Raw genomic sequence first — 25,319 nt, forward strand, 5'->3', positions numbered from 1 at the left:
CAAGGTTTAGGAGTGTGTTTATGGGAATTTTTGACCATTCTTCTAGAAGTGCATTTGTGAGGTAAGGCACTGATGTTGGATGAGAAGGCCTGGCTCACAGTCTCCGCTCTAATTCATCCCAAAGGTGTTCTATCGGGTTGATGTCAGGACTCTGTGTAGGCCAGTCAAGTTCCTCCACACCAAACTCGCTCATCCATGTCTTTATGGACCTTGCTTTGTGCACTGTCATGTTGGAACAGGAAGGGACCATCCCCAAATTGTTCCCACAAATTGGGAGTATGAAATTGTCCAAAATGTCTTGGTATGCTGAATCATTAAGAATTCCTTTCACTGGAACTAAGGGGCCAAGCCCAACCCCTGAAAAACAACCCCACACCATAATCCCCCCTCCACCAAACTTTACACTTGGCACAATGCAGTCAGGCAAGTACCATTCTCCTGGCAACCGCCAAACCCAGACTCGTCCATTGGATTGTCAGACAGAGAAGCGTGATTCATCACTCCAGAGAACACGTCTCCACTGCTCTAGAGTCCAGTGCCGGCACACTTTACACCACTGCATCCGACACTTTGCATTGCACTTGGTGATGTAAGGCTTGGATGCAGCTGCTCAGCCATGGCAACCCATTCCATGAAGCTCTCTATGCACTGTTCTTGAGCTAATCTGAAGACCACACAAAGTTTGGAGGTCTGTAGTTATTGACTCTGCAGAAAGTTGGCGACTTCTGCACACTGTGCACCTCAGCATGCGCTGACCCCGCGACGTGATTTTACTTGGCCAACCACTTCATGGCTGAGTTGCTGTTATTCCCAATTGCTTCCACTTTGTTATAATATCATCAAGGAAATTTAAAAAATTGACTTATTGCACAGGTGGCAACCTAACCTGAATTCACTGAGCTCCTGAGAGCGACCCATTGTTTCACAAATGTTGGTAAAAGCAGTCTGCATGCATAGGTGCTTGATTTTATACACCTGTGGCCATAGAAGTGATTGGAACACCTGAATTCAATGATTTGGAGGGGTGTCCAAATACTTCTGGCAATATAGTGTGTGTGTGTATATATATATATATATATATATATATATATATATATATATATATATATATATATATATGTGTGTGTGTGCATTTTTATATATTTTTAATATATTCTATATTTTAATATATATTTAAAAAAATATATATTTAGAGGCCAAATTATGAAATAGCATATCAAAGTTGTTTTCATGAAGTTTTATTGAAAATGTACACCATGGAATCTTACTACAGTTAAATATTTCACAAATTTCTGGTATTACAGGGGTGGGGGTAATTGACATGAAGGGGAAAATATGGAAGATGATTAGAAAAATGTAGGCCAGTCTTGACACCCAAAATGTTTCACACAGAAAACAGTCACTTGTCAATGTCATTAATCATTAAAACATGTTTCAACGTAGTAATAGGTCCTTAAAAATTAAATGTACTGCACACATATGCACGAACGTCTGTACCTCGTAACTGACTTACTTGAAATGAAATGACTGAAAACCCTCGATGTACATCTCAATGCAATATTTGGCAAAATGGGAAATGACATTTATAAATTTAATGTAACTGCACATATTGTACCTGGAATAAATACATGTAATAAAAAGGGTCCAAAGTAAGAAGCGTTTGAAGTGTAAATATGTCTAAGCAAAGAATAACTTCATATATAAACAAAAATATGTTCAGGGCATGCAAAAGAACAGAAGATAAAGAATATAAAAAAAGTGGCACTGAATGTGACCTACATGGTATTTCAATAGGTTCTCCATTACTCTCTAAGTTTATATTTTAAATAAAATAATTATAACTATATTGCTGTGAGTATTTAAGACTTAAAATGTGTCCTGTAAAATGTATAGGGCATTACAAAACATACAATACAAACCTCTCAGATTTTGTTCATGCTTTCAGATAAAGATTCTCATTAAATTACAGTTAAACATCTCTCACTTAACACATTTGCTGCATTATCAACCAGGAACTTTCGGGCCCATTTTCTTTGGATTTTCTCAATATTCACAGCCAGCGTGTCAAAATGTTTAAGTCTTATTAAAGATATTCTTACTCAACTTAAAGTTCACACCCTAAATCAAACGTAGTGCTTGCAAATAAGTTAGTATCCATTCGCTCCACAGTTAACACTGTGTTAATGCTGATGAGGACATGCAGGTTCATTCACAAACACATATCCTTAAAAGAAAGTAAACTGTTTAAATGAACAAGGCAATATCATAGATGTAAAATGCTAAACTAAAACTCAAAAGCATTGCGTTAGTTCACAGCCTTTCTATCAGAGCTCGTGGCTCTGGTGTCGCCAGCAAATGATGTCTATAAAAATACTAATGAGGGACTGCTTAGCATGCCCTAATTAGGAAACAGAGCTAATATTTGTTGAAAAATACCATGTTAAGCCCACATAAGGCCATGTTCAACAGGGCACACAGCATGAAAGTTTAAAAATTAAAGAAAAAAACAAAAAAAACAATTAAATAAAACATTCAAACAAGGCTGACGGAGTGAAAAAGACAGGAAGAATAGTGGACGCTTAGTTCTCGTGGAAGCTGCAATCCCCTCTTCCAACGGGTGGCCAAGACAGAGTTAAAAGAAGCTAGAGGAAAACAGGAGACACAAACGCAGATTAGAGAAAGTATCAAGAGGGCATTGATCTCATCAGTGCCAGTGGGAAGAAAAGTTTACATCAGTCAATTGGAAATGGGCACTCTCAGATTTTTCTCTTTCCAGCCAAAAGCATGAAGCATTCTGAATGTGGGCGGATAGGAACACACCGTCCTTCTGCCCTGCTTCAAATGCATTGTGCATCCTCTACACAATTTGCTTTTATAACATGCATGGATTCGTTCAATGCAACATTGCCGTCAGCTTGCATTCTTTACAGTCAAGAGTAACCCATTCTAAAACTTTTTAAATAAAACAGCTTGACAGGGACAGTGATTATAAATGATTGCATTTTCCCTCCCCACATCTCTGAAGAGGCAAACATCTTAAGCATATTAGTAACACAAAGCATACACCGCAAATAAGCACAGCATTCAGCAAAGGTTTTGGTAACACAATAAATATAATGTTAGTAAAAGCTGCAGAAAAAGCCCACAATGAAAAAACAAGAGGTGATCTATAAGAAACACAGAGGGCCGGGTCCACACTGCCTCGAGGTACCGCTTAACCAAAGAGTCTGGGCCTGGTCCCTTATCAAAGCCATACTACTCAGTGCAGAGCCAGGGATTACTGCAAAGGAAAGTAAAATACACACACGGCAGTGAGCAGGGAGACTGGAGGGAGCAAGAGAGTTAATAAAGTGCTAAATACCAATCACAACAATACCACCTGTTGAAAGACCAGCATCCAGATACCATCCAGCACAGAACCAATAAAATCACTTTGATTTTGCCGAACAGTCTGCTATCTTTAATTGTAGCCTTGTAAAATATCATTTAAGAGACTGAAAATAAAACCATTTTCTGCAGTGACGGATATAAAAATGGATTAAAAACAAAATGGTCGCCTAGACTAAATTTCTCTATTTTTTGGTCATATAAGGATTGTATAATAATGTTCAGTTAAATTTGACTTGTGGCAGTGGTCAAGCAGCTCTCCATTTGGGAATACAGACCACAAACCTTTAGATAGAGTACATTCAGAGGTAGGATTAAGCGAGTCTTATTATATTTGCCTAGTTAAGCATAACAATATAGTGAATTTCTTCAAAAGGTGACAGTCCAGCTCTTCTCTAGTGCCATATTGAATGTAAAACAGATGAAAACGAGGCTGTGAGGGATAAACGTACAGTCTTTTACAATGGCACGTACTGTAAAAATGTACTGTTGTCTACCAATTTTTTTTTTCATAAAGATGTTTTGTCAGCTGAACAATTGGATTGTGTCTTCTATTCCTCACAGCTTCGTTTTCATTCCTGTCAAAAATTAAATATGGCCCCACCCTGACTAAGGGCGATAAATTGAGGAATCAAGATTTTCCAATACATAGTAAGTAAATCAAACACTGGCCATGTTCCCCTCAGTACATAAACAGCTAGTCACAGTTGTGTGAATAATGCAAAATTAACTGTTTGAAATTCATACACAATGATTTTCCACAGTTTTAAGCTTTATGAAAGAATGCCCTTTATTACGTATACAAATACTGGTCCCCTTGCAATTGATATTTATTGATTTTTTATTTTTATTTTGTGAAAAATAAAATATCACAAAAATAAAGAACTATAAAAGGTGCTTACATTTGGATGAAATGTGCCAATATGAAGTTTTTCTAAACTAATACAAGCATAGCAATGACAGGTTTATAAAAGGAAAAACCAACAACAACATTGAGGTATGGCTGCAGATGACCAGACAGCATCTGCATAACATGCATGAGCTAAAATGAGACAAAACATCACTTTACTACTACATTACTATTCATGTTCCAAATTCTAACCATTAGAAAACTGTAAAAATCCTTAAAAACCCAATGACTGAACTGAAAGCAGTTCATATATCTTCCTATTATAGTACCAATGGCAAAATTATGGTACTAACAGTAAAATTACATTTGTCTCATTTTAACCCGTGTACTCACTACTGCAAGAGTAGCCACTCTTGTTAAAGTTGATTCATACACTAGTCATGCAGAACAAAGCAATATCATTATGACATCATAACACAGCAAGTAAAACAAAGAAGAAGAAAAAATGGAATTTTAAAAATTTGAAAAAAGGTTAAAGATTCTAAAGAAGGATTCCATTCACAGTTATTATCCCTCCTCAGCTGTGTTATGCATGAAACTGGGGGGTGGGGGGCTGGAGAGAGGGGGGAGGGAACGGGAACAGCATGGCTCAGGAACACTGAGGGGAGAGAGCTCATTCACAGCGGGCAGGGCGAGCACTTTCTACAGGAATCCTGAACTGGAAATGAGAGAGAAGGAAGATTATTGTTCCCTACAGGTTACATACTGTTGTATTCACACAATAAAAAAAAAAGAAGAAGAAAAAAAAAAAAAAGATCCAAAATGTTAGTCGTGCATCTGTTAAAACACTTGAAAGCATTTGCAGTGGGTGTATGTGGTAAGGCTTAGAATTGTTCTCTCTTTGTGCTGGATAAAATTGACTGCATAGTCTCTTCTGCCGTGTTATTTACATATAACTGGATATATCAACTTTAACAATTGTGTTATTTAAATATTACTAATAGGTCTGTGGTAAGGGATTATGAAAGCTCATTTCCGCCACTAAATATGAAAAAAAAAAAAAAAAAAAAAAAAAAATCCAACTTTCTCTCAAAATTCTGACTTTTTTCCTCACAATTGCGAGTTTGCATCTCACAATTCTCACAATTCTCATCCTCACAATTGCGAGTTATAAAGTCAGAATTCTGTGATATAAACTCAAAACTCTGAGGAAAAAAAAGTCAGAATTGCAAGTTTATATCTCGTAATTCTAACTTTATAAGACGCAATTTATATCATGCAATTTTGACTTTATAACTCACAACTTTCGAGATATAAACTCACAATTGCAGGTTATAAAGTCAGAATTGCGTGACATAAAAGCAGAATTGCGACTATATACTGTAAACGTGCAATTCTGATTTTTTTCCCTCATAATTGCGAGTTTTTAAAAATCACAATTCTGACTTTGTATCTCACAATTATGACTTTTCTCTAATAAAGTTAGAATTGCAAGATATAAACTCGCAATTCTGACTTTATATCACGCAATTGAGAAAAAAGTCAGAATTAAGCTTCCATAAGGGATAAATCACTCAACAACAGCATTATTTTAGGCCAAGTGGAGGACTTGTGTGACCCAGCTGTAGGAGCCATTAAAGACTCTTTTGTGTGAGCTCGTGGAAGAGCAGTGGAGTGCAAACAACAGCAGATTGTTATGGATTCAGATGGCAGATGGCTGCACATCACATAGGGAGAGCAATAAACTCTCGCCTGGCACTGGTGACATAATATCCCCTGCTGCTACCACAGACATTCTTCACATTGCCAGTGTTTAGGACTTTTAAGCATGAATAGGAAATGCTGTAATTACTACTGCAGTGCTTTAACACCACAATTACAGGATCAGTGTATCTGACCATCATCATTACATGTGTTTTTGTAATTTAGTCCCCTCGTACGAATGAGGGTTTGTGCCTTAAGAGATACTTTGAAAGCCTTACCAGCATAAGGTGACTCATGCAGGACTGGGAGCAGGTGAGGAGGAGTTAACTGGAAAACAGCATGGATGAGACGTACATGACACGTGTACAAACTAGACAAGACACCTTACAAGCAACATCACAATGAATATTGTACATGCCTTGCCCTGCATGAGCACTGAGGAAAACTAACATTTTCTCTCGCTATCACTCACTATATAATGGAAAAGAAAGTGGTAAGAAACTGTTGGATTTGGACAAAGGGGCCTGTTCTTGCACTTTATGTATTGCAAAAATACTTCCTCAGTATCTCATTGCTGTGACAAGTAACTTGAATGGTTTTAAAGCAGTGGGCTGCTGCCTCGTGAGGACATACGTGAGGACATTCATGAGGACAAGAAGCTTAAGAGGAAAACAGTTAATGAAACAGGACAGATTGATTTGGGAAAAAAAAAAAAACCTTGTCAGTGCAAGTGTCTTCTTCCCATATAATACTCAGATGAATGCAGCAAATCAGCTTGAATACACAATCATGATTGATTAGCAGCATTAAGCAATTTATTTGAGCTCTAATTACTAGTACCCCTTTCAGATAGAATGAGCATGACCCTTTAATTAAAGGTGAATGAAATATTGTCCTGTTAATAAATGTTAATAAATGTAATCATTTTACAAACCATGAAAATTACAGTTATAATTACATATAATTATATAGCATATTTAATTATAACTATATAAAATTGTCTGTTCATACAAGACTTATACCACACATCAGACTTTCCATAATGGAAATGTATCTGAACAATACTACAAATGTACACGAGTAGCTTCACTACTGTTCAAAAGTTTGGGGTCGGTAAGATTTTTTTTATAGAAGTCTCTAATGACCACATAGGCTGCATTTATTTGATCAAAAAATACAGTAAAAACAGTAATATTCTGATATATTATTACAATTTAAAATAACTTTTCTATTTGACTATATTTAAAATGCAATTTATTCCTGTGATAGCAAAGCTGAATTTTCAGCATCATTACTCCCGTCTTCAGTGTCACGTGATCCTTCAGGAATCATTCTAATATGCAGATTTTCTGTGCTGCTTAATATTTTAGTAGAAACTGAGATACATTTTTTCAGATTTTTTTGATGAATAGAAAGTTCAAAAGAACAGCATTTATTTCAAATAGAAATCTACTATAACGTTATAAATGTCTTTACTGTCATTTTTGATCAGTTAAATGCATCCTTGCTAAATAAAAGTATTAATTTCTTTTAAAAGAACAACAACTTTTGAACAGTAGTGTACATGTTAAAACTAGACCTTTCATTTTCATATCAGTGCACTGCAGACACACTCATCCACATCTGAATTCCATAGTTCTGGTATTGATCTAAATTCAACGATCTTACGTCAGCTGTCAGTGAAATGCACACACACTTGCACACATGTTCTCCTGCATCGGGATCGTCTGGTGTCTCGGGGGGGGGGGGGGGGAGAAGGTTGTGAGGGTTAGCAACCACGTTGGAGGTCAATACTTACTTTTTCCTCTCTTTATCCTTCTTGAGTGTGGCGGAGCTCCCTGCCTGCTGGGCCTGTGACTGCAGCAGCTCAGCGGCTGTCTTCTTCTGCTTGAAGCTGTTTAGCTCATCATCGAGAGACTTCTTCTTGTCCTCTAGTTTCTTCTTCTCATCCTGGTGAAGCTTCTTGAGACGGTCAAACTTTTCATGAAGCTGTGATGTGAACACCGAAGAGTCAGTATGTGAGCTGTTACTGAACAAAAAGCTTTGCATCTACTGTAAATAGTCAAATTTCAAGGAGTAAACATTTTTTTTTCCCTCAATACTGTTTAGTTGTACTTGATAGTATAAATCATCCCAGCTATCCAGCTACACACCATGTAGCATCAGCTTTCGGTAACACTTTGGAGACCTTTGAATCAAAATTGCTACAAAATTACAGACTATAACAACAAACAAACAAACAAACCTCCTTTTCCGCCTCTTTCAGCTCTGCCTCCTTCTCTTTGACTCTCTGGACGAACATCTGCCTCATCTCTTCCTCTTTCTTCTGCAGCTCACCCATGAACTCATTCCTCTTGGCCTCGTATGTTTCCTGGAGGCTGAACACAACAAACCAGATGCAAAAGTTATTTAACCATTAATTTATGCTTATAAATGCAGACTATACATTTTTATGTCATAGGTTGTGATGGAGAACTTTTTCCAGATCCTCTTCACCTGAAGGGTTTGCTGTCGGGGTCGGTGTCTTTGAATCCCATCTCCTCCAGCTTGCAGCGGCGGTATAGCTCATAGTGGCGAGTGTGAGTCTGCTCTCGCAGGTCCTCCATGTTGACCCTGATCAGCATCTCTCGCAGCTTCACAAAATCACAGTGATTCTCATTCTCCACTGGAAAATACAAAACATGATATTCAACTGAAAATGAGCACTAAGCAACAGTCTTATTGGGACATGAAAAGAGAAGGGAATAACTTCCTCTTCTGCAGGCCACACATTAATTATATATTCCCTTCAAGGGTGGAGTTAGTATAAAAGTTAAAGATCTGGGTGGTTGATGGAAAAGTTACAGATGGGTAGTTGACATGGCATACTGTACCAAGTAACAGTGGAACACCTAAAACTACTTTAAGTATTTTTTAAAAAATTATTTTAGGTATACACAGAGGGTTATGACCTCAAGACTGATTTTTTTTTTTTTTTGTATTAAATCACATATATTTAAAGCTGCAGTCCGCGATTTTTGGCCCTCTAGCGGTTAATAAACAGAACTGCACGCATCTTGCGGAAGAACATTGTAGCGAGAGCTACTTTTCTCCGTGTATGTCTATGGCGAGTCACGCAGTTACTGTGATACTCTGCGGCGGGTCCTACCAGTCCGGTCTGAAATAGTCCGAATATAAACACTTATTATAAGTGTACCATAATGATTGAAGGTAAGACAAAAACACGGTTTGGAAAATGGATTCATGTTGTACATTCTCATTATATAATTTGGGTAAATTTTGAACACAAAAAAAGTTGCGGACAGCAGCTTTAAATCACATTGCAAGACTATATATATATATAAAAAAAAAAAAAGATCAAAAATAATGCTGCTAAGAAATGATGACCAGTTACAGATCTTAAAGTCCCCCTGTGGTGAAAATCAAGTTTTTAATGTTGTATATATATCTATGTGGTGTTTTTAATATGCTTTTAGACAAACCATGTGAAAATTCAATGGTACGTTTACACGTCAACGCTATGGTTAAAACGAAGAAGTTTTTCCTTTGAGTTTTCCTCGTACAGACGACACCATTGTCAAAACGATCCCGATTCATATGAATGTGTGAAAATGACTAAAAACGCTGTATTCTGCGGTGTTGTGTAAATGGCCCCTAAAACTGCAGTGATCTAAAGTTTCAAAAACACGGTTTGAAATCACTGGTGTTTGTGACATCACAAACTACCTTGTAACCAATTACGTCAACATGCTTTAGCATATCATTAACCATGACCGCTCTGAAGCAAGGGAGTCTCGAGAAGCCAGGTTATCTCGGTATATTTTTCTGTTGATATGAAAAATCGGGTAGATTTAGCAATATAGTGGCTGCATGATGTATATTACGATGTTATGATGAACCATATGCCTTTCTCCACTGACATACAAAGTTGTTCAAAGTGTTTCTAAACGTACTGATTTTTAGAAGACAGCTGTCTGAATCGCGAACAGGAACATGGTTTGTGTAACATTAGCAACATTATTAGATGTTTGATAACATAGTCAAGCAAAACGCTAATCATATTAATTACCGTCATTTGTCCGACATTGTAAAAAGCGATACCACTGTGCAGCGTTTACCTCAGTAAGTTGACCGAGTGAATCGAGTGAGTGGAGGTTGGGCTTATTAGCATAGTCAAAGATCCTCATACTAAATTAAGCAAAGGTGTAGAGTTACATTCATTTTGATGATCAAAGATGAGTTTTAAGGGATAAGATTTTTGACTACAGGGGGACTTTAAAATACAATTTCCTGAAATACACGAATGTAACTTTTGATAGCATTCATTCTTTTTATATCACTGATACAAGGAAGCCTTTCAGAAGAACAGACATGACTTCTTTTGTCAGTCAGTTTGTAGAACCCTAACCAGCTGTGATCTAGTATTATTGACACTACAACATTCTCTGCAGCTGTTATTGTAACTGTATTAAACAATTTCTTCAGCAAATGTACAAGAATCTATGAGTGGTGCTTGTCTGTGCAAAACTACGTGACAAGGGTGTTCTGGGTGGTTGCCAGGCTGTTTTTATGCGGTTGCTAAGATGTTCTGAGTAGCTGCTATGTTGATGCTTACTGGCTAGTTAAAATAGCTCATCCCCAAGTCTCTTTGATATTCTAGTCTCTAGTTATGGCTTGGGCCCTTCTTTCAACTTAAGTCTACACAATTTTTTTTTACCTGCTCACTAGCTGATATAATTTTCATAGAAATGCATCCCTTTCTACATGGTTTTAATCCAAGTAATTTTTCTTTTAACTGACTCAAGTAAACTATGTGCCCAAAACTATTGTGTAAACGTATGACACGCATCAGCAGCGGTGCATGAAAACACACACACATCACATATATCCATCCATATTCTTCCTCAGCGAGGTCAGCCTTGCAGCAAGCTAAATTAAGTAAGACCACGTGTGCTGCCCCGCAGCCTCATGTGCCGACAGAGAGAAAGAGAGTGAAATATTCAGAGTGTTGTCACAGACAGCCTGAGGACAGTCACAGCACTGCTGCTCTAATGTTACGCATAAAATCATTGCAAGCATACAACACACATTAATAAAGACTGACAGGACAAATTGTGAATGAAGTGAGCTGGACTTGCACAGCTTATTGGACATGACTAATGAACATCATTGTACTGTAGGTCCTCTTTTATCATACAAGGCAAAAGGTCATATCAATATGTACGTATAGACCTTATTTACCAGAGAAACAAGCGCGCCGCCATCTTTATAAAATTGTCTTTGAACTTCCGTTTTGCGGTAGCTCTGTACATTTCTATGGCATCGCTGTCAAAGAATAATTAGTTGGTTAAGTGGATTTACTTGTTGTAGAGTTAATGAAAGTTATCATGAGCATTGTTATGTTTAAAGCAGATGTCTTAACAAATGTCAGTAGATCGGGAACATTTTAAAACGAGCAGTTCATTTATAAATGTAATATCACTGTGGAAATACAAACCGGAAGTCAAAAGACAACGAGCGCAACGCTGAAAAGGGGCGGGGCTACATAAGGTCTATATGTACTTGTGTAACAAGAAATGCTTCTTGAGCAGCAAATCAGCGTATCAGAATGATTTCTGAAGAATCATGTGACACTGAAGAATGGAGTAATGATGCTGAAAATGTAACTTTGCCATCACAGGAATAAATTATATTAAATTATATATATTCAATAAGTTATTTTTAAATTGTAATATTTCACAATATTACCATTTTTACTGTATTTCTGATCAAATAAATGCAGATAAAATTACTGACTCTAAACTTTTCAATTGTAGTATTTAGCAGATGTTTAATCAGTGAACTATTTTTCGAAAGGACTCTTGAAATGAACATTTCTTCCCTGCTGCCTTTCAGGTCACTGTTTAGGGTAGTCATCATTGAAGGGTTTGGGATTGTGTGTGTTATTTTGGTGCCATCAACAAATCAGCACTGTATTAATGTAATTTCCTGTGGCTCCATAGTGGCTTGTCACATGGAAATTACGGCTCAGTTCTTTTTGACAGCCCTAATACATTAGCATTCTGCCCTTCTGTGAAAAATATGCAAGAAAGAGGATGGTGTGTTGAGAGGGAGTGTCCAGACACCACGCTACAGAAAGGGAAGGACGGGATGGGTTTGGATGTCCTGAACAAAGAGGCCATGGCCAAACAGGGGGAAGAGCCGAGTGTCATTTCCTCTAGAAGACGTGATCAAAACTTACCCTGAACGGTTCCCCAGGGGTACTGGCGTGCTCGCACCATCTTGTTCCCAATCTTCACTTCCTCAGTGCTTCCCACCACTGCAAAAGGCAAATGACCCTGTAGAACAAAAAAAAAAAAAAAATTCCCACAAGCAAATTATTTAGCAGAAATACTGCAGTCCATTTCAAATTCTTACAGTAACAAACAAGATGACACAGCATTGAAATCCATATTAGTGCATGTAAGCTCATAAACAATTCCCATACATACACTACCATTCAAAAGTTTGAATACAATTGTTTAAAAAGAAATTAATACTTTTATTCAGCAAGGATTAATTAAATTGATCAAAAGTGACAGTAAAGACAATGCTACAAAAGATTTCCAATTAAAATTAATACTGTTGTTTTGAACTTTCTATCCTGAAAAAATATATCAGTTTTCACAAAATATTAAAGCAGCACAATTGTTTTTACACAACATTATTGATAATAATCAGAAATGTTTCTTGAGCATTAAAATCATCATATTATAAATGATTTTTGAAGGATCATGTGACACCAAAGATTGGAGTAACAACTGCTGAAAATTGAGCTTTCCCAGAAATAAATTACCTTTTTAAATATAAAACATATTTTAAAATCTAATAATATAGTGTTTTTACTGTACTTTTGATTAAATAAATACAGCCTTGGTGCAGCTTTTGAACAGTAAATGTAATAAATGCACTTGTCTGTCAATCAGCCTTGGTCTAAAATACTATGAACACAATGAGGAACAATATAGTATCCTCCTTTCTACTGAAGCACTACGTCTCACAGTAGCAAAGACCTCAAAGAAATTACCTTGTTAAGATGATATTTACAAGACAAGAACAGCCTTTAAAACCACTACGAAAGATATGAGGGCACATCCCACTTGAAACAAGTGGGATTTCTCCTCAGGTTATCTATCTTTGTTTTCAGTGGTTAACCAGTACTGGAAGACCCCCACAGTAACAGTGACATTCATTCATTGGATGTCATGCAGCCTGTTCTATGCTCCATGTTGTTGGGAGAGTATATTGTTAAAGAATGCCTCTCCTTTTGTGGTGTCATTTCCTGTGAGCAAACACAGGCAAGAAAGCTGGACACCATATGGACTCTCTCTCACTTAAGAGCTTGTCCAGTTCGCATTTCATCACAGTTCAGCAGTTTAAGTATAAAATATGGCTGTGTTGTCTCCAAGCAACAGGACATGTGTGACAGACTCCATGTAAAAGAATTTCAAGTGGAAGAGGAACACATTCTTAATCTTGTTAATCTAATTTCATGATACCAACATACTGTAGATGAGTATGTTTTGTTCTCTTATATATACATATATAGCACATAGTAACTAGATATTAGACACAGAAACATAGCAGCGAAGTTTTCTCAACCATCAGCATGGTTTAAGGTATCACTATATCCGAAACACATACAGCATAGAATGAGTTGCGCAACAAAGTGTAATACTTAAAGTTATGGGTCTGTCTTTTTTTTTTTTTTAAATAAGTAATATTAACGTATTACACCGTACGCTTTAAAAGCACATCTTGTTTAGTCTATGTAGCAACAGGAATGAATACAAATGAATGATGTTCAGCATTAAGCTCCTTACATTCATGGTTGAGTTGATCTCTGCCACAGTCTCATCATCAGTGGGAAACTGGTAGATCTGGACACCATTGCTCACCAACTCGCTCGTGATCTTGATTTTGAACTTTGCCAGTTCACTCTTTGAGATCGCATCTGATTTGGCAATGATAGGGATGATATTCACCTGTACATAAGATGCAAAAGATTATGTGTAAGCATTTAGGAATACACAGTAATCAGAAATTAATACAATTTATATCAACATGAATTAAGATGACGGCGACAACCAGACACAGCGGTGGTCCTAAGATTTCTGTGCAATATTAAACCTCATATGGCTATGATTGAGTAAATATTTCCCTTTCAGAAAGCTAACCTTCAACCACTCAGGCAGTAAATGACTAAATCTGGATGCAAGCAACTCAAAGCAACCTCAGAACATCTGGCTGAGTCCAGATAAATATAGACACTGAGATTGTCTCATCATGTCTTTTATGCCTGAGGAAATTGAATAAATAACAGACATAACATAAAAAGACTGAATTTACTATATTCTATATGCAGATGCTGTTGCAGACACATGAAGTGACAAATAGATATCCTCTTTTTACATTTTTAATAAGGACAAGCTAATGCAATTAAAATGAACTCTATAGAACCCTGTGAAAGCTTACATAACCTCAGCCTGCTCACATCTGAATGTGCCCTCAAATTAGGGCTGTAATTAGGACAGTTCATCACAAAACGATCTGATATCAATATACCTCAAAAAATTCTGTGATACAATTACAATTCGATTCATAATTTTGTCTGTATTTGTCCATTCAAGCAGAAAAAAAAGAAAAAAAGAAAAAAAAAGCTCATTATGTGCTACAGATGTGTGTGCGCAAAAAAATTCACACAGCACTTAAGTACCAAAATAATTTCTCTTTAGTGTCTTTTTGAGCTTGAATGCTTAAAGTGGCAAGGCTTAAAACACATGCAACTGATGAAGTTTCATGACGATGCGTGTTGTTTTACACGTTGCTTCGACAGATCGTATCGTTAGTTTTCTATAACAATGTATTGTTACACCCCTACCTGAAACTGGAAGAGAATTCAGCATATGCAGCTAATTGCCATTCACTTGAAACCAATTCAGAGACGGTATTTATTTAAAGCGATAGTTCACCAAAAAATTAACATTTGCATCTTTGTAGCTTGAGAGCCCCAGTCCCCATTCACTTTCATTATATAGAAAAGAATGGTCTGGATGTTCTTCAAGCATTTATCTTGTGTTCCACAAAAGAAAGACATACAGTTTGGGAACAGCATATGGGTGAGTAAATTTTTATATTTGGATGAATTATTCCTTTAATCTCAGGTCTCATGAGGGTTAAAAAAAAAAAAATCACTTCGCAGGATAAATGGAAACCATGCTAGTGGGGAAGGGGGAGGATAATCAAACACCCCTCTTCACTCATGACTCGCTCTCTCTCTCTCTCTCACACACACGCACACATATGGAGTGCTCTGATCCAACGCACTCAATTTTTACACTCCTGCCACCCACACCACCATCTGAGCACTATTCTCAGTAGCCTGGCCACTAGCTTTACGCTTTGTTTCCTTCCTGTAATTTACTACTGTACTGATGAAATTGAGAAGTTAACACAGACACTTCAAATAAAAGGTTTAGTCACAATGTGAGTACACAGGAATCTCTTCTCAAGCATGCAATGCTACTGTTAGTTTCAGCTTTAGATCTAATAGGCCATCTTTGTTCAGGGAGTCTGTGCAGCACTGAGAGATGAAAGAGAATGCGGTATTACAGAGCTGACCTTCACGGACTCCATCTACACAGCTCCAATGGCATTAAACATGGCATAGCCATCAGCTGAATGCTTAATAACCCACATCTTAAAAAAACTGCTATGCACAGTGAAACAGTAAATAATGCTAAGCCACATATAGCAGACGCTGAAAGCTCCTTCATTTTTAATTATTATTACGATTATTAGTTAAAATATATAATACTTAGGGTTTTTTTTAGAATGTTTTGTAAATACATAATCATGTAGTAATGTATTTTTTGATAGTTCACAGTATTAAACACTGTACCAGCTGAGATTTTTCTAAAATTGGCCCTATAATCATACTTGTCAGCCCAGAGCGTGATCAAACATTTGTTAAAAATAAAATGCATCACCAACCTTACTGTCTAGCTTCTTCATAGTAACCAGGTCAAGGGACTTTAGCGAGTGTCCAGTGGGAGCGATGAAATACAGACAGGCATGGATCCGTGTATCATGATAACTGTGTAGGGTGCGTTTAATCTTCAGTTCCTCCTGAAGGTACGCTTCAAACTGAGCATCGATGAACTCCACAATAGACTTGTAACTGCAAGTTGAACAATGAAAGAGGTGGAAATATTTAAAAGAAACTTACTGCCAGAACAAAAACACAAAACATTAACACTAACCCTTAAATAAAGATGAGTGTTAATGTAGTATAAGCTTCAGGCTTATTACAGAACTGTAAAATAAAGCTTTGTGAGCTTTGAGGGGAAAAGGTACTGGTTGAGGCATCTATTAATAGTTGGATAGCTAGGACTGGATTTACCTCGAATTTTAGCATGAGTGAAATAATACTAATACTAATAATATATTATTTCTCATTGTAATTGGGTATTCACCCTGGATATGTAAGCATAGGCACATGCCTAGAATGCCTATGCAGAAATCTGGCCCTGTGAATAGCTTAAGACCCATGAAAGCACATCTTCAGGCAAAATAAAGCTTGTCACAACCATTGAGCTTAATAACATGCTGTTTCAGCCAAATCTGAAAACAATCTTCCATAACTGGCACATTCTTCAGAAATGTGTCATCTTTTCTGGCATCAGAAACCAGAAAACGGGGTTATATTTCATTTCATGATAATGACCTCTGCACACAACAGTGTCATATGACAGCAAATGAGAAAAGCAGGAACAACAGAACTCCCTTATTATTATTATTATTATTTTTTTTTTTTACATCAAAGGCTCTAAACTCCAAAAGAAAACAGGGGCAGGAAAAAAGAAATTGTTTAATCATTTATTGTTTTACTTGTTTTGTTTTTTTATTGTAATCTAGCACAATAGCCATGTTTTCATACACCTATTTTTATGCACATTTTGGGATATCGCATTAAAAACGCTGGATGGAAATGCCAAGATGCGCATAAATTCTAAAAATGCGCATAAAAACAACTTATGCACTTATGCACACAAGGATACATTTTTTGGATGTCATAACTGGACTAACCAGTAGACATTGCACAGCATCTGAAATGTTGTTTTGGTCATTCTGAAATGCCTGTCGTTAAAGTGATTTGGTAAAATTAATTACCTCCCAGAACAGTCTTACACTACTGCATTCCCAAACAGCATTTGGATGAGAATACTTTTTGTGAGCAAAAACAAAACAAAAATAACTTTATTCATCAATTTCTTCTCTCCTGTCAGTCTCCTACGCAGTTGATGTAGTGAACGTAGTTCAGCGCTTCTGCGTTTACGTCCGAACGCCGGCTCAGAATTGACTGATGCTGTACATGTGAGCACCAAAGCATGCGTGTGATGCTGACGCAGGAGTCGGCGTTCTGACGTAGAACACCATTCTTGTCGTTTCATAACATTAACGTTAAACCACTGTAGTCACATGGACTATTTTAACGATGTCTTTACTACCTTTATGGAACTCAGAAAGTGCAATGACGTTGCTGCCTTTTTGTGCTTCAGAAATCCTCAGAATTCATCAAAAATATCTAAATTTGTGTTCTGAAGATGAACAAAGGTCTTACTGGTGTGGAACGACATGAGAGTGAGTAATAAATGACAGATTTTTCATTTTTGTGTGAACTAACCCTTTAAGGTTCATCTATTATGAAACACACCAGGCTAATTTTGGCCAAAAGTTTGTTCATTTCATTAATCAGACTGCTTGAAAAACACTTGTCCAAAAATACAGTACAGTCCAAAAGTTTGGAACCACTAAGATTTTTAATGTTTTTAAAAGAAGTTTCGTCTGCTCACCAAGGCTACATTTATTTAATTAAAAATACAGTAAAAACAGTAATATTGTGAAATATTATTACAATTTAAAATAACTGTTTTCTATTTGAATATATTTCACAAAGTAATTTATTCCTGTGATGGCAAAGCTGAATTTTCAGCATCATTACTCCAGTCTTCAGTGTCACATGATCCTTCAGAAATCATTCTAATATGCTGATCTGCTGCTCAAGAAACATTTAATGTGTACAATTGTACAAAATATTTGTGTACAATTTTTTTTTTCAGGATTATTTGATGAATAGAAAGTTCAAAAGAACAGTGTTTATCTGAAATCTAATCTTTTGTAACATTATAAATGTCTTTACTGCCACTTTTGATTGATTTAATGCATCCTTGCTGAATAAAAGTATTCATTTCTTTAATTTCTTTTCAAAAAAATAAAAATAAAAATTCTTACTGACCCCAAACTTTTGAACGGTAGTGTATAATGCTACAGAAGCTTTGTATTTCAGATAAATGCTGTTCTTTTTAACTTTCTATTCATCAAGGAATCCTGAAAAAAAAAGTACACAACTGTTTTCAACATTGAAAATAATCATAAATGTTTATTGAGCAGCAAATCAGCATATTAGAATGATTTCTGAAGGATCATGTGACACTGAAGACTGGAGTAACGATGCTGAAAATTCAGCTTTGCATCACAGGAATAAATTACTTTGTCAAATATATTTAAATAGTACACAGTTATTTTAAATTGTAATAATATTTCACAATATTACAGTTTTTTACTGTATTTTTAATTAAATAAATGTAGCCTTGGTGAGCAGACGAAACTTCTTTTAAAAACATTAAAAATCTTAGTGGTTCCAAACTTTTGGACTGTACTGTATGCATAAACATGTTCTTAACTTTCGGGATCATAAAAAGGGCCCGTTTACACCTGGTCACTTCCTGTGTTTTCTCTGATCTGATAGCTAAATTATCTTACCAGTGCTGATGCTTCTATCTTATTGTGGTCTTTGTTGCTTTCGTTGACATGAACTTCATTAAATTTGGCACGGGAATTGAAGATCGGATTTATATTTGTTTTGTGGAGACATTTATGTGGCCAAACATGGAACAATTTTAACAAATCAGAAAGCTATTTGATCAGTAAAAATGCATGAAGCGACCAGGTGTAAACAGGCCCATAGACCTGATTTTGTCTCTGGTTAAACAACTAAAGCATCATTTCACACACATTTGATAACAAGCAGATCTCACCTATCCTCTTTGTTGATCTGATCTCCAAAACCTACAGTGTTGACCACAGTGAGCTTGAGGCGAACGTTGCTTTCCTGAAGCTCGTAAGTGTTGGACTTGAGCTGCACTCCAGGCTGATTGTGCTGTGTAGGTTCACCCTCAAATTTGGTGTTGAACAGGGTGTCCATGAGGGTGGACTTTCCCAAACCCGTCTCCCCTGTAACAAACACACAACAATAAGCTACCATGCTCTTAATTTAAGATAAAATGACACCATACATATTCCTCAAAAAAATTAAACTTGGTTTGCCATGTAATAGTTATAGGAAATTATTTTTTTTTTTTACATCAAAATTACACACATAAGCTTTAATACAGAATCACACATAATCTGTGTGTAAAAGTCTAAAAGCCTTGCAGCAATCCTGGCTATTCTTGCTCTCCTGACAACCACAAGCACAGTAGAAATGGACATCATGCAACACCACCAGAATGTTAATTATATGGATGGCTCACATTTGCCATTTCTTCATAAACTCAGCCTGCAGATCCCATTCCCAAGAGCCCCTGTAAAGCTTTCACTAAAGGCATGAGCCAAAACCTTGCCTGATGCTTAAAAATAAAGCAGTGATTTATTTCCCACTCAGATCAAATGCTAGTGAGCAGTGGCTATCACAAGGTATGGAATTCCTATGACTGAATTAAAGGCAACACATGCATCACACAGTGATCATATCTCCCACATAACTCAATCAAAGCTGATGGTTATCTGAAGAAGAAAGGAGATGCTTGTGATTCATATAACATTTACAGCATGCCAAGGCACTCAGCATTCACTAAACCTGAAGCATTGAAGCTGAACCTTAAAATGAATGAGCAGCAATGAATAGAGGAAAGGCTTAACAACAGTCCTGTACCATTTGCCAAATTCTCTTTACACTTGTTTCTAGAGACTTCTGTGGTCACATCCTTAGAGCTTTAGCAGAAATGGGATAAAAGCCCTGGCTGGCACATGCCCTGAACTTTAGAGCATGCTAACAAAGAAACAATGCTTTTGTATAAATATTTCAAAAGGCGAAGTGAATAACAAAAGCATGAAGACTTCACAGCACCATAAGCACTAGGATTTAGCTAGAACTTCACTTGGGTTATATGCCTTCTTCTAAGGGTGTAACAATACATCGATATAGATCGATACATCGATCTAATGTCTAACGATCCAATGTATCGATGCAATGCATAAAAAAAAAAAAAACAATTAAAAAAAATTAAAAATATCGATACCTGTGGGCTAATTATAGAGGTACCTTTGTTTTAACACTCTCCACATTTTCACACAATATCAGTCTATGCATTAATCGCCAACGTGTGCATTCTCATTTAAACTACCTTTCAGAACTTGTGAAAGACACTCGGGACAGTTGATGGAACTGTCACTGAAAGAATATGGGCAGCGTTTCCCAAAAGCATCGTAACCCTAAGTTGATTGTAGCTCCATTGGTTTCAATGGAGCTATGATCAACTTAAGCTTACGATGCTTTTGGGAAACGCTGCCATGGTCAATAAACTGCCGCATAGGAGCGCCGCGCGCTGTGACTGTGTGTTGCTTCAAGCGCATCATTCTGCACATGGGATGCGCGCAAGTGCTTTGTGCCGCTCTGTATTAGAGCCTTTATAATACATTTGCACAATGAAAGAATATTAATAGCCTGTCTTGTTTTGTCCTACCTATAATATGTTGTTGCTTCATTAAAAACCTGAGCTATACATTTAAAAGAAATGTCTTTTAATTATGTGTGTGTGTGTGTGTGTGTGTGTGTGTGTGTGTGTGTGTATGTGTATATATATATATATATATATATATATATATATATATATATATATATATATATATATTCCTTGTTTATGAGTTTTTTGACATTACACATTTTAGCACAGAACTAAAATACTTTCTTGACTGTTGTCATGTCATAAGCTGTCATTAGATTACTGTGTGAATTTTTTATTTGTGGATGTCCCAATCAGGGTTCAGGATGTGAAATTTTGAAATAAATGTTTGTTATATATTTTGGTTGCAGTTGTGAGTTAATAAAAATGTAACTGGTTGTGTAAAATAGGCTCAAAATATCGAAATATTGATCGAATCGAATCGTATCACAGAACATTTTGAGGTATCAGAAAATATCGAATCGCTGGCTATGAGAATCGATATTGTATCGAATCGTGATGAACTGTCCGATTTACACCCCTAACTTCTTCACGGTTTGCTGTAAACATTTCCTCACAGCATACTGTTGATTTTACAGAAACATTTCAATATTATTTTTTAAATATTGACCAAATCCTGCAACACATTTTTTTTTATTTTCATGCTATGTAAGTGAAAATGCATAACCAGACAGTCATCACCACAAAATAAACTAAGACAGGATGATTAAGAACTCAATGTGAAGCAGATAAATAACCATGCAGGTTCTTTCTCATCCAGCTTTTTTTTTTTATCTCTTAATGGTATTGTTTTTTGAGGTTTGTTGCAGTCAGATGGGCTGGTCTACGTATTTCAGAAATGGCTGATCTACTAGGATTTACAGAGAATAGTCCGAAAAAGAGAAAATATCCAGTGAGCGGCAGTTCTGTGGGCAAAAATGCCTTGTTGCTGACAGAGAAGAATAGCCAGACTAGCCTGAGCAGATAGAAAGGCAACAATAACTCAAATAACCACTTGTTACAACCAAGGTATGCAGAAGAGCATCTTCTTGTGGATCGTTTTAACCACAGCCTACTGGAGTATTGTTTCTGACCATGTCCATCTTTTCATGACCACAGTATAACCATCTTCTGATGACTTCTTCCAGCAGGATAAAGCACCATGTCACGAATCATCTCAAGCTAGTTTCTTGAACATGACAATGAGTTCACTATACTCAAATGGCCTCCACAGTCACCAGATCTCCATCAGCAGCTTTGGGATGTGGTGGAATGGGAGATTTGCATCATGGACAAGCAGCCAACAAATCTGCAGCAACTGCATGATGCTGTCATGTCAATATGGACCAAAATCTCTGAGGAACATTTTTTAGCACTTTGTTGAATCTATGCCAGAAAGAATTAAAGGTTCTAAAGGTAAAAAGGGGCCAACTAGCAATATGTACCTAATAAACTGGCTGGTAAGTGTAAATAAATGTAAATTCACTAAAAAGCAACTGTTTAAATACAATATACACTACAGTGCTGGTTTTTAATATTGTACATTTATTTTAAATACTAGTTACATAGCTGCATTTTATGTACTTAGCAGGTACACAAATCAGTGCACTCTATTTTAAGGCCAATTCACACAGCACTGAGTCTGACAGACGCAGACCAACGGTGACAGTCACCAGATTACAGCACTGCTCCGACATTCTAAATCAGATTCAGCATGTTCAGTCGGCGAAAACAAGCTCTGACAGACGCCATCAGACTCCAACAGGGGTAACACATTGATCCGACAAACCCGACAACGTGTCTGTTGCAGTCTGCTTATCATTTCATCCCTAGGAATCAAACACATGACCCTAGTGTTTAGCCCAGATGACACCACTCACCTGTTACTAAAATGAAGGGTGCGTCTGCACACTGCAAAGACATTACACAGTGCCTTGTGGTGTTTAAGCATGTGTCTGACTTCCTCTCCCTACTTTTAATTACCCAGAATTCATTATTGTTGCTTTGTGTGAATATCACCATTTTTGTCATAGATTTCACCTCAATTTTACACCCTAACGTTAAACAGCTTTGAATTGAAAACACCACCTGAATTCAGCTGGCACAGCCTCTCTGCCAAACTAACACACATACACATGCACCTTGTTATACCACAACATTTTCATCATTACAACATACTGGGACAGATTTGAAATGGCACAGGCTAGTCTATTTCTCTTAGAAGGTGTGTTTGTATTATGTTTTAGTGATGGTAAAAGTAAAATATAATACTGGAAATAACAATTTAAAGATTATTTCCCCTATTTTTTAAAACTGTTTTTAGAGGGATAGATAGTGAAGATTGCAAATCTCCAATCAGCACATGAAATCAGGATATGAATAAAATCAAATCTCGAGTTCCTGCAACTGCTCTCCATCAGTGCATCAGTATTTAGTAAGTGGGTCACAGGACAGAATCAGTATGCGTTCACAGTGAAGGGGTGTGACATACACTGAAGCAAATGGTTTGTTTCGCCCCAAGGAAAAAAGGAGCTCCGACATGACACACTCACCCACACAGAGGATATTGAAGCAGAAGCCATGGTTGACGGACTTGTTGACCAGCTGGTCCGGCATGCTGTCGAAGCCAACATGACCAGAGAGTGGGACGGCACGTGCACCCTCTCCCTAAAACAAGATAAAATAAAATAAAAACATGTAAATTAAACAAGCAAGACGACTTTCACTAAAAAATATCCAGCAATGGAAAGTCATTGCAAGCACCGATTCATGAGAATGCAAAAAATAAACATTGTCAATTTAGTCCGTAAAGGCACCTCATTTCAAACACAGAACCTAGGTAAGATCTTTGACATTAATTGTAGTACTATAGTGCAGCTCTTGAAGGTTCAGGTCTGTGCACTTCCTCTTTCCTGTCTGATCTCAACTGTTGAAACCACATTCAGGCAAACAGACACGTAAACCATTTGCAGTCGCAGGCAAACGTTACCGTTGTCAAGTAATACAGATATCTGTGAAACAAAACGGTTGTAAATAATGTAACATAAATGTCAAATCTAGGCCATATTATACTTCAGCATTTCCTCTACCATTGTTCACACAGGTCTGCCACCTGGCCTGCAAAAACTCTGGCAGGAAAGGCTGTCTGCCCACATTTTACAGCATATCCTTTAGTGTGTGGGTGTTTGCATATGTGAGACCTATGCGATGAGCAGAGCGAACGTACCAAATCATTTGATTTCTGCTAAAATAACAACAACAAAAAAGGGAAGGGTGAGCATTCAGTCAGCACAGGTCTAATGTAATAAAGTTCCATTATCCAAATCATTAAGTTAAATTGCAATAAAGGCACATTTTCAGTGAGAACCAATCAAAGTAGATGATCAGTTCTGTTATGAGGATTACTATGGAATCATTAACATTAGTAACAAAATGCACATTTTATTAAATACAAAACAGGCAACTAAGAGAAGCCAGACAATGAGAGCATCTTATTGACTGAACAAACAGTCACAATCTGACCCACATGTGCCACATTCCAAAACCAGACAACTGTAAGGAGTCCAAAGGGGGGTCATCATGACTGAAACACCCCACTGCCAGATCTGTAACCAGAAAATACTGGTTCAAACCCCTGGTTTGAATAGTAAAGACTGATTTAAACGACATTTGTTACAACTAACAGCTTTTAAGCTCAGTCTAGAGCCTGCTGCCTCGAGTTAAGTATGTATTTACATTAGAGACGAGAATGCACGGAACATAAGCTGCTAGAAAATAAAATGATATTGTTTTGTGTGGGTTTCTGACATAAATGTACGAAATACATCCTAATAGACAACGCCCCGCGAGCACAAGGATGCTAATGCAATTAAACATAACGGTTTCAGACGCGCTCGAATAGTGAATTTTACAACGAAATGACGCTTGAAGATGCGACGGTTTATTTTAAATCGTTGTTTATGATAATTCATCAGTCGTGGTCACTTCAAACCGTGATGTTCGTCCGTTATTGTTGGCCCTCAACATTAAGCCATTTCCCCAAACACAGCTTCATGAAGATAGAAGTATAATTTAAAATATGCAGCAAAAAATGTGTTTATATATTCTAATCGCTTACATAAACAACGCCAGCTGTTTTAAATACAGTATAATTGATTGCCGATAATGGGCCATCACGTTCACGAATGAATAACATTACCGAAAGCTATTTGGTTACACTGTATCACACCTGTCAAAATAACTGGTACATATTCGCCAGCCTAGTTAGGTAAACAGAAAACACATTTTTGTAGTAAAACAGAGCTCTTACCGCTTGTCGCGCTATCTCAGTGGCCGCCATGGTTCTCTCCTGCATCAACCCTTCACAGGAAACTGCAGCAAGCGCCCAGAGTGAAGCTACAGCGACGAACTCAGATACGATGGACTGTACCATTTATGACTGATGACATGGCGCATTCTGTTATTTTTGTTATAGCGCAATTTTTAATTGTGATGAATTAAGAATTATTCCATATGCAAAATACACGTAGTTCGATTATTACAGCACTCAGAAA

At 36.9% G+C, this 25,319-nt stretch overlaps 1 protein-coding gene across 5 annotated transcripts; it reads right to left on the reverse strand.

Annotated features, from left to right (window-relative positions):
* Positions 1-1,222: 1,222 nt before the first annotated feature.
* On the reverse strand, positions 1,223-25,231 carry septin6 (septin 6). 5 transcript variants are annotated; one of them, XM_048176464.1, is made up of 11 exons: positions 25,076-25,231; positions 23,319-23,433; positions 19,081-19,276; positions 15,974-16,160; positions 13,804-13,965; positions 12,183-12,279; positions 8,438-8,606; positions 8,187-8,319; positions 7,740-7,930; positions 6,220-6,268; positions 1,223-2,642 (listed from the first exon to the last, which is right to left on the reverse strand). In XM_048176464.1, exons 1-10 carry the CDS (start codon positions 25,196-25,198, stop codon positions 6,265-6,267), a joined length of 1,377 nt encoding a protein of 458 aa, XP_048032421.1. In that variant the 5' UTR covers positions 25,199-25,231; the 3' UTR covers positions 1,223-2,642; positions 6,220-6,264. The 5 variants fall into 5 exon arrangements, 4 of the variants coding, with proteins under 4 accessions (XP_048032421.1, XP_048032419.1, XP_048032420.1 ...); XR_007182719.1 differs by lacking the exons at positions 1,223-2,642; positions 6,220-6,268 and adding exons at positions 4,152-4,955; positions 6,659-6,715; XM_048176463.1 differs by lacking the exon at positions 1,223-2,642 and adding an exon at positions 4,152-4,955.
* Between the last annotated feature and the right edge of the window lie 88 nt (positions 25,232-25,319).

This window comes from Megalobrama amblycephala, linkage group LG23 (assembly GCF_018812025.1).
Source record: "Megalobrama amblycephala isolate DHTTF-2021 linkage group LG23, ASM1881202v1, whole genome shotgun sequence".
Classification (NCBI taxonomy): domain Eukaryota; kingdom Metazoa; phylum Chordata; class Actinopteri; order Cypriniformes; family Xenocyprididae; genus Megalobrama; species Megalobrama amblycephala.

Bases quoted from the DNA above. Each gene is read 5' to 3' on its own strand.
- septin6 (XM_048176461.1), bottom strand. From the start codon at position 25,198: ATGGTACAGTCCATCGTATCTGAGTTCGTCGCTGTAGCTTCACTCTGG. The intron at 8,607-12,182 runs GTAAGTTTTGAT...TGTATTTTCCAG, and splicing joins CCCCTGGGGAACCGTTCAGG to TGGAGAATGAGAATCACTGT. The intron at 8,320-8,437 runs GTGAAGAGGATC...TGTTGTGTTCAG, and splicing joins CCCGACAGCAAACCCTTCAG to CCTCCAGGAAACATACGAGG.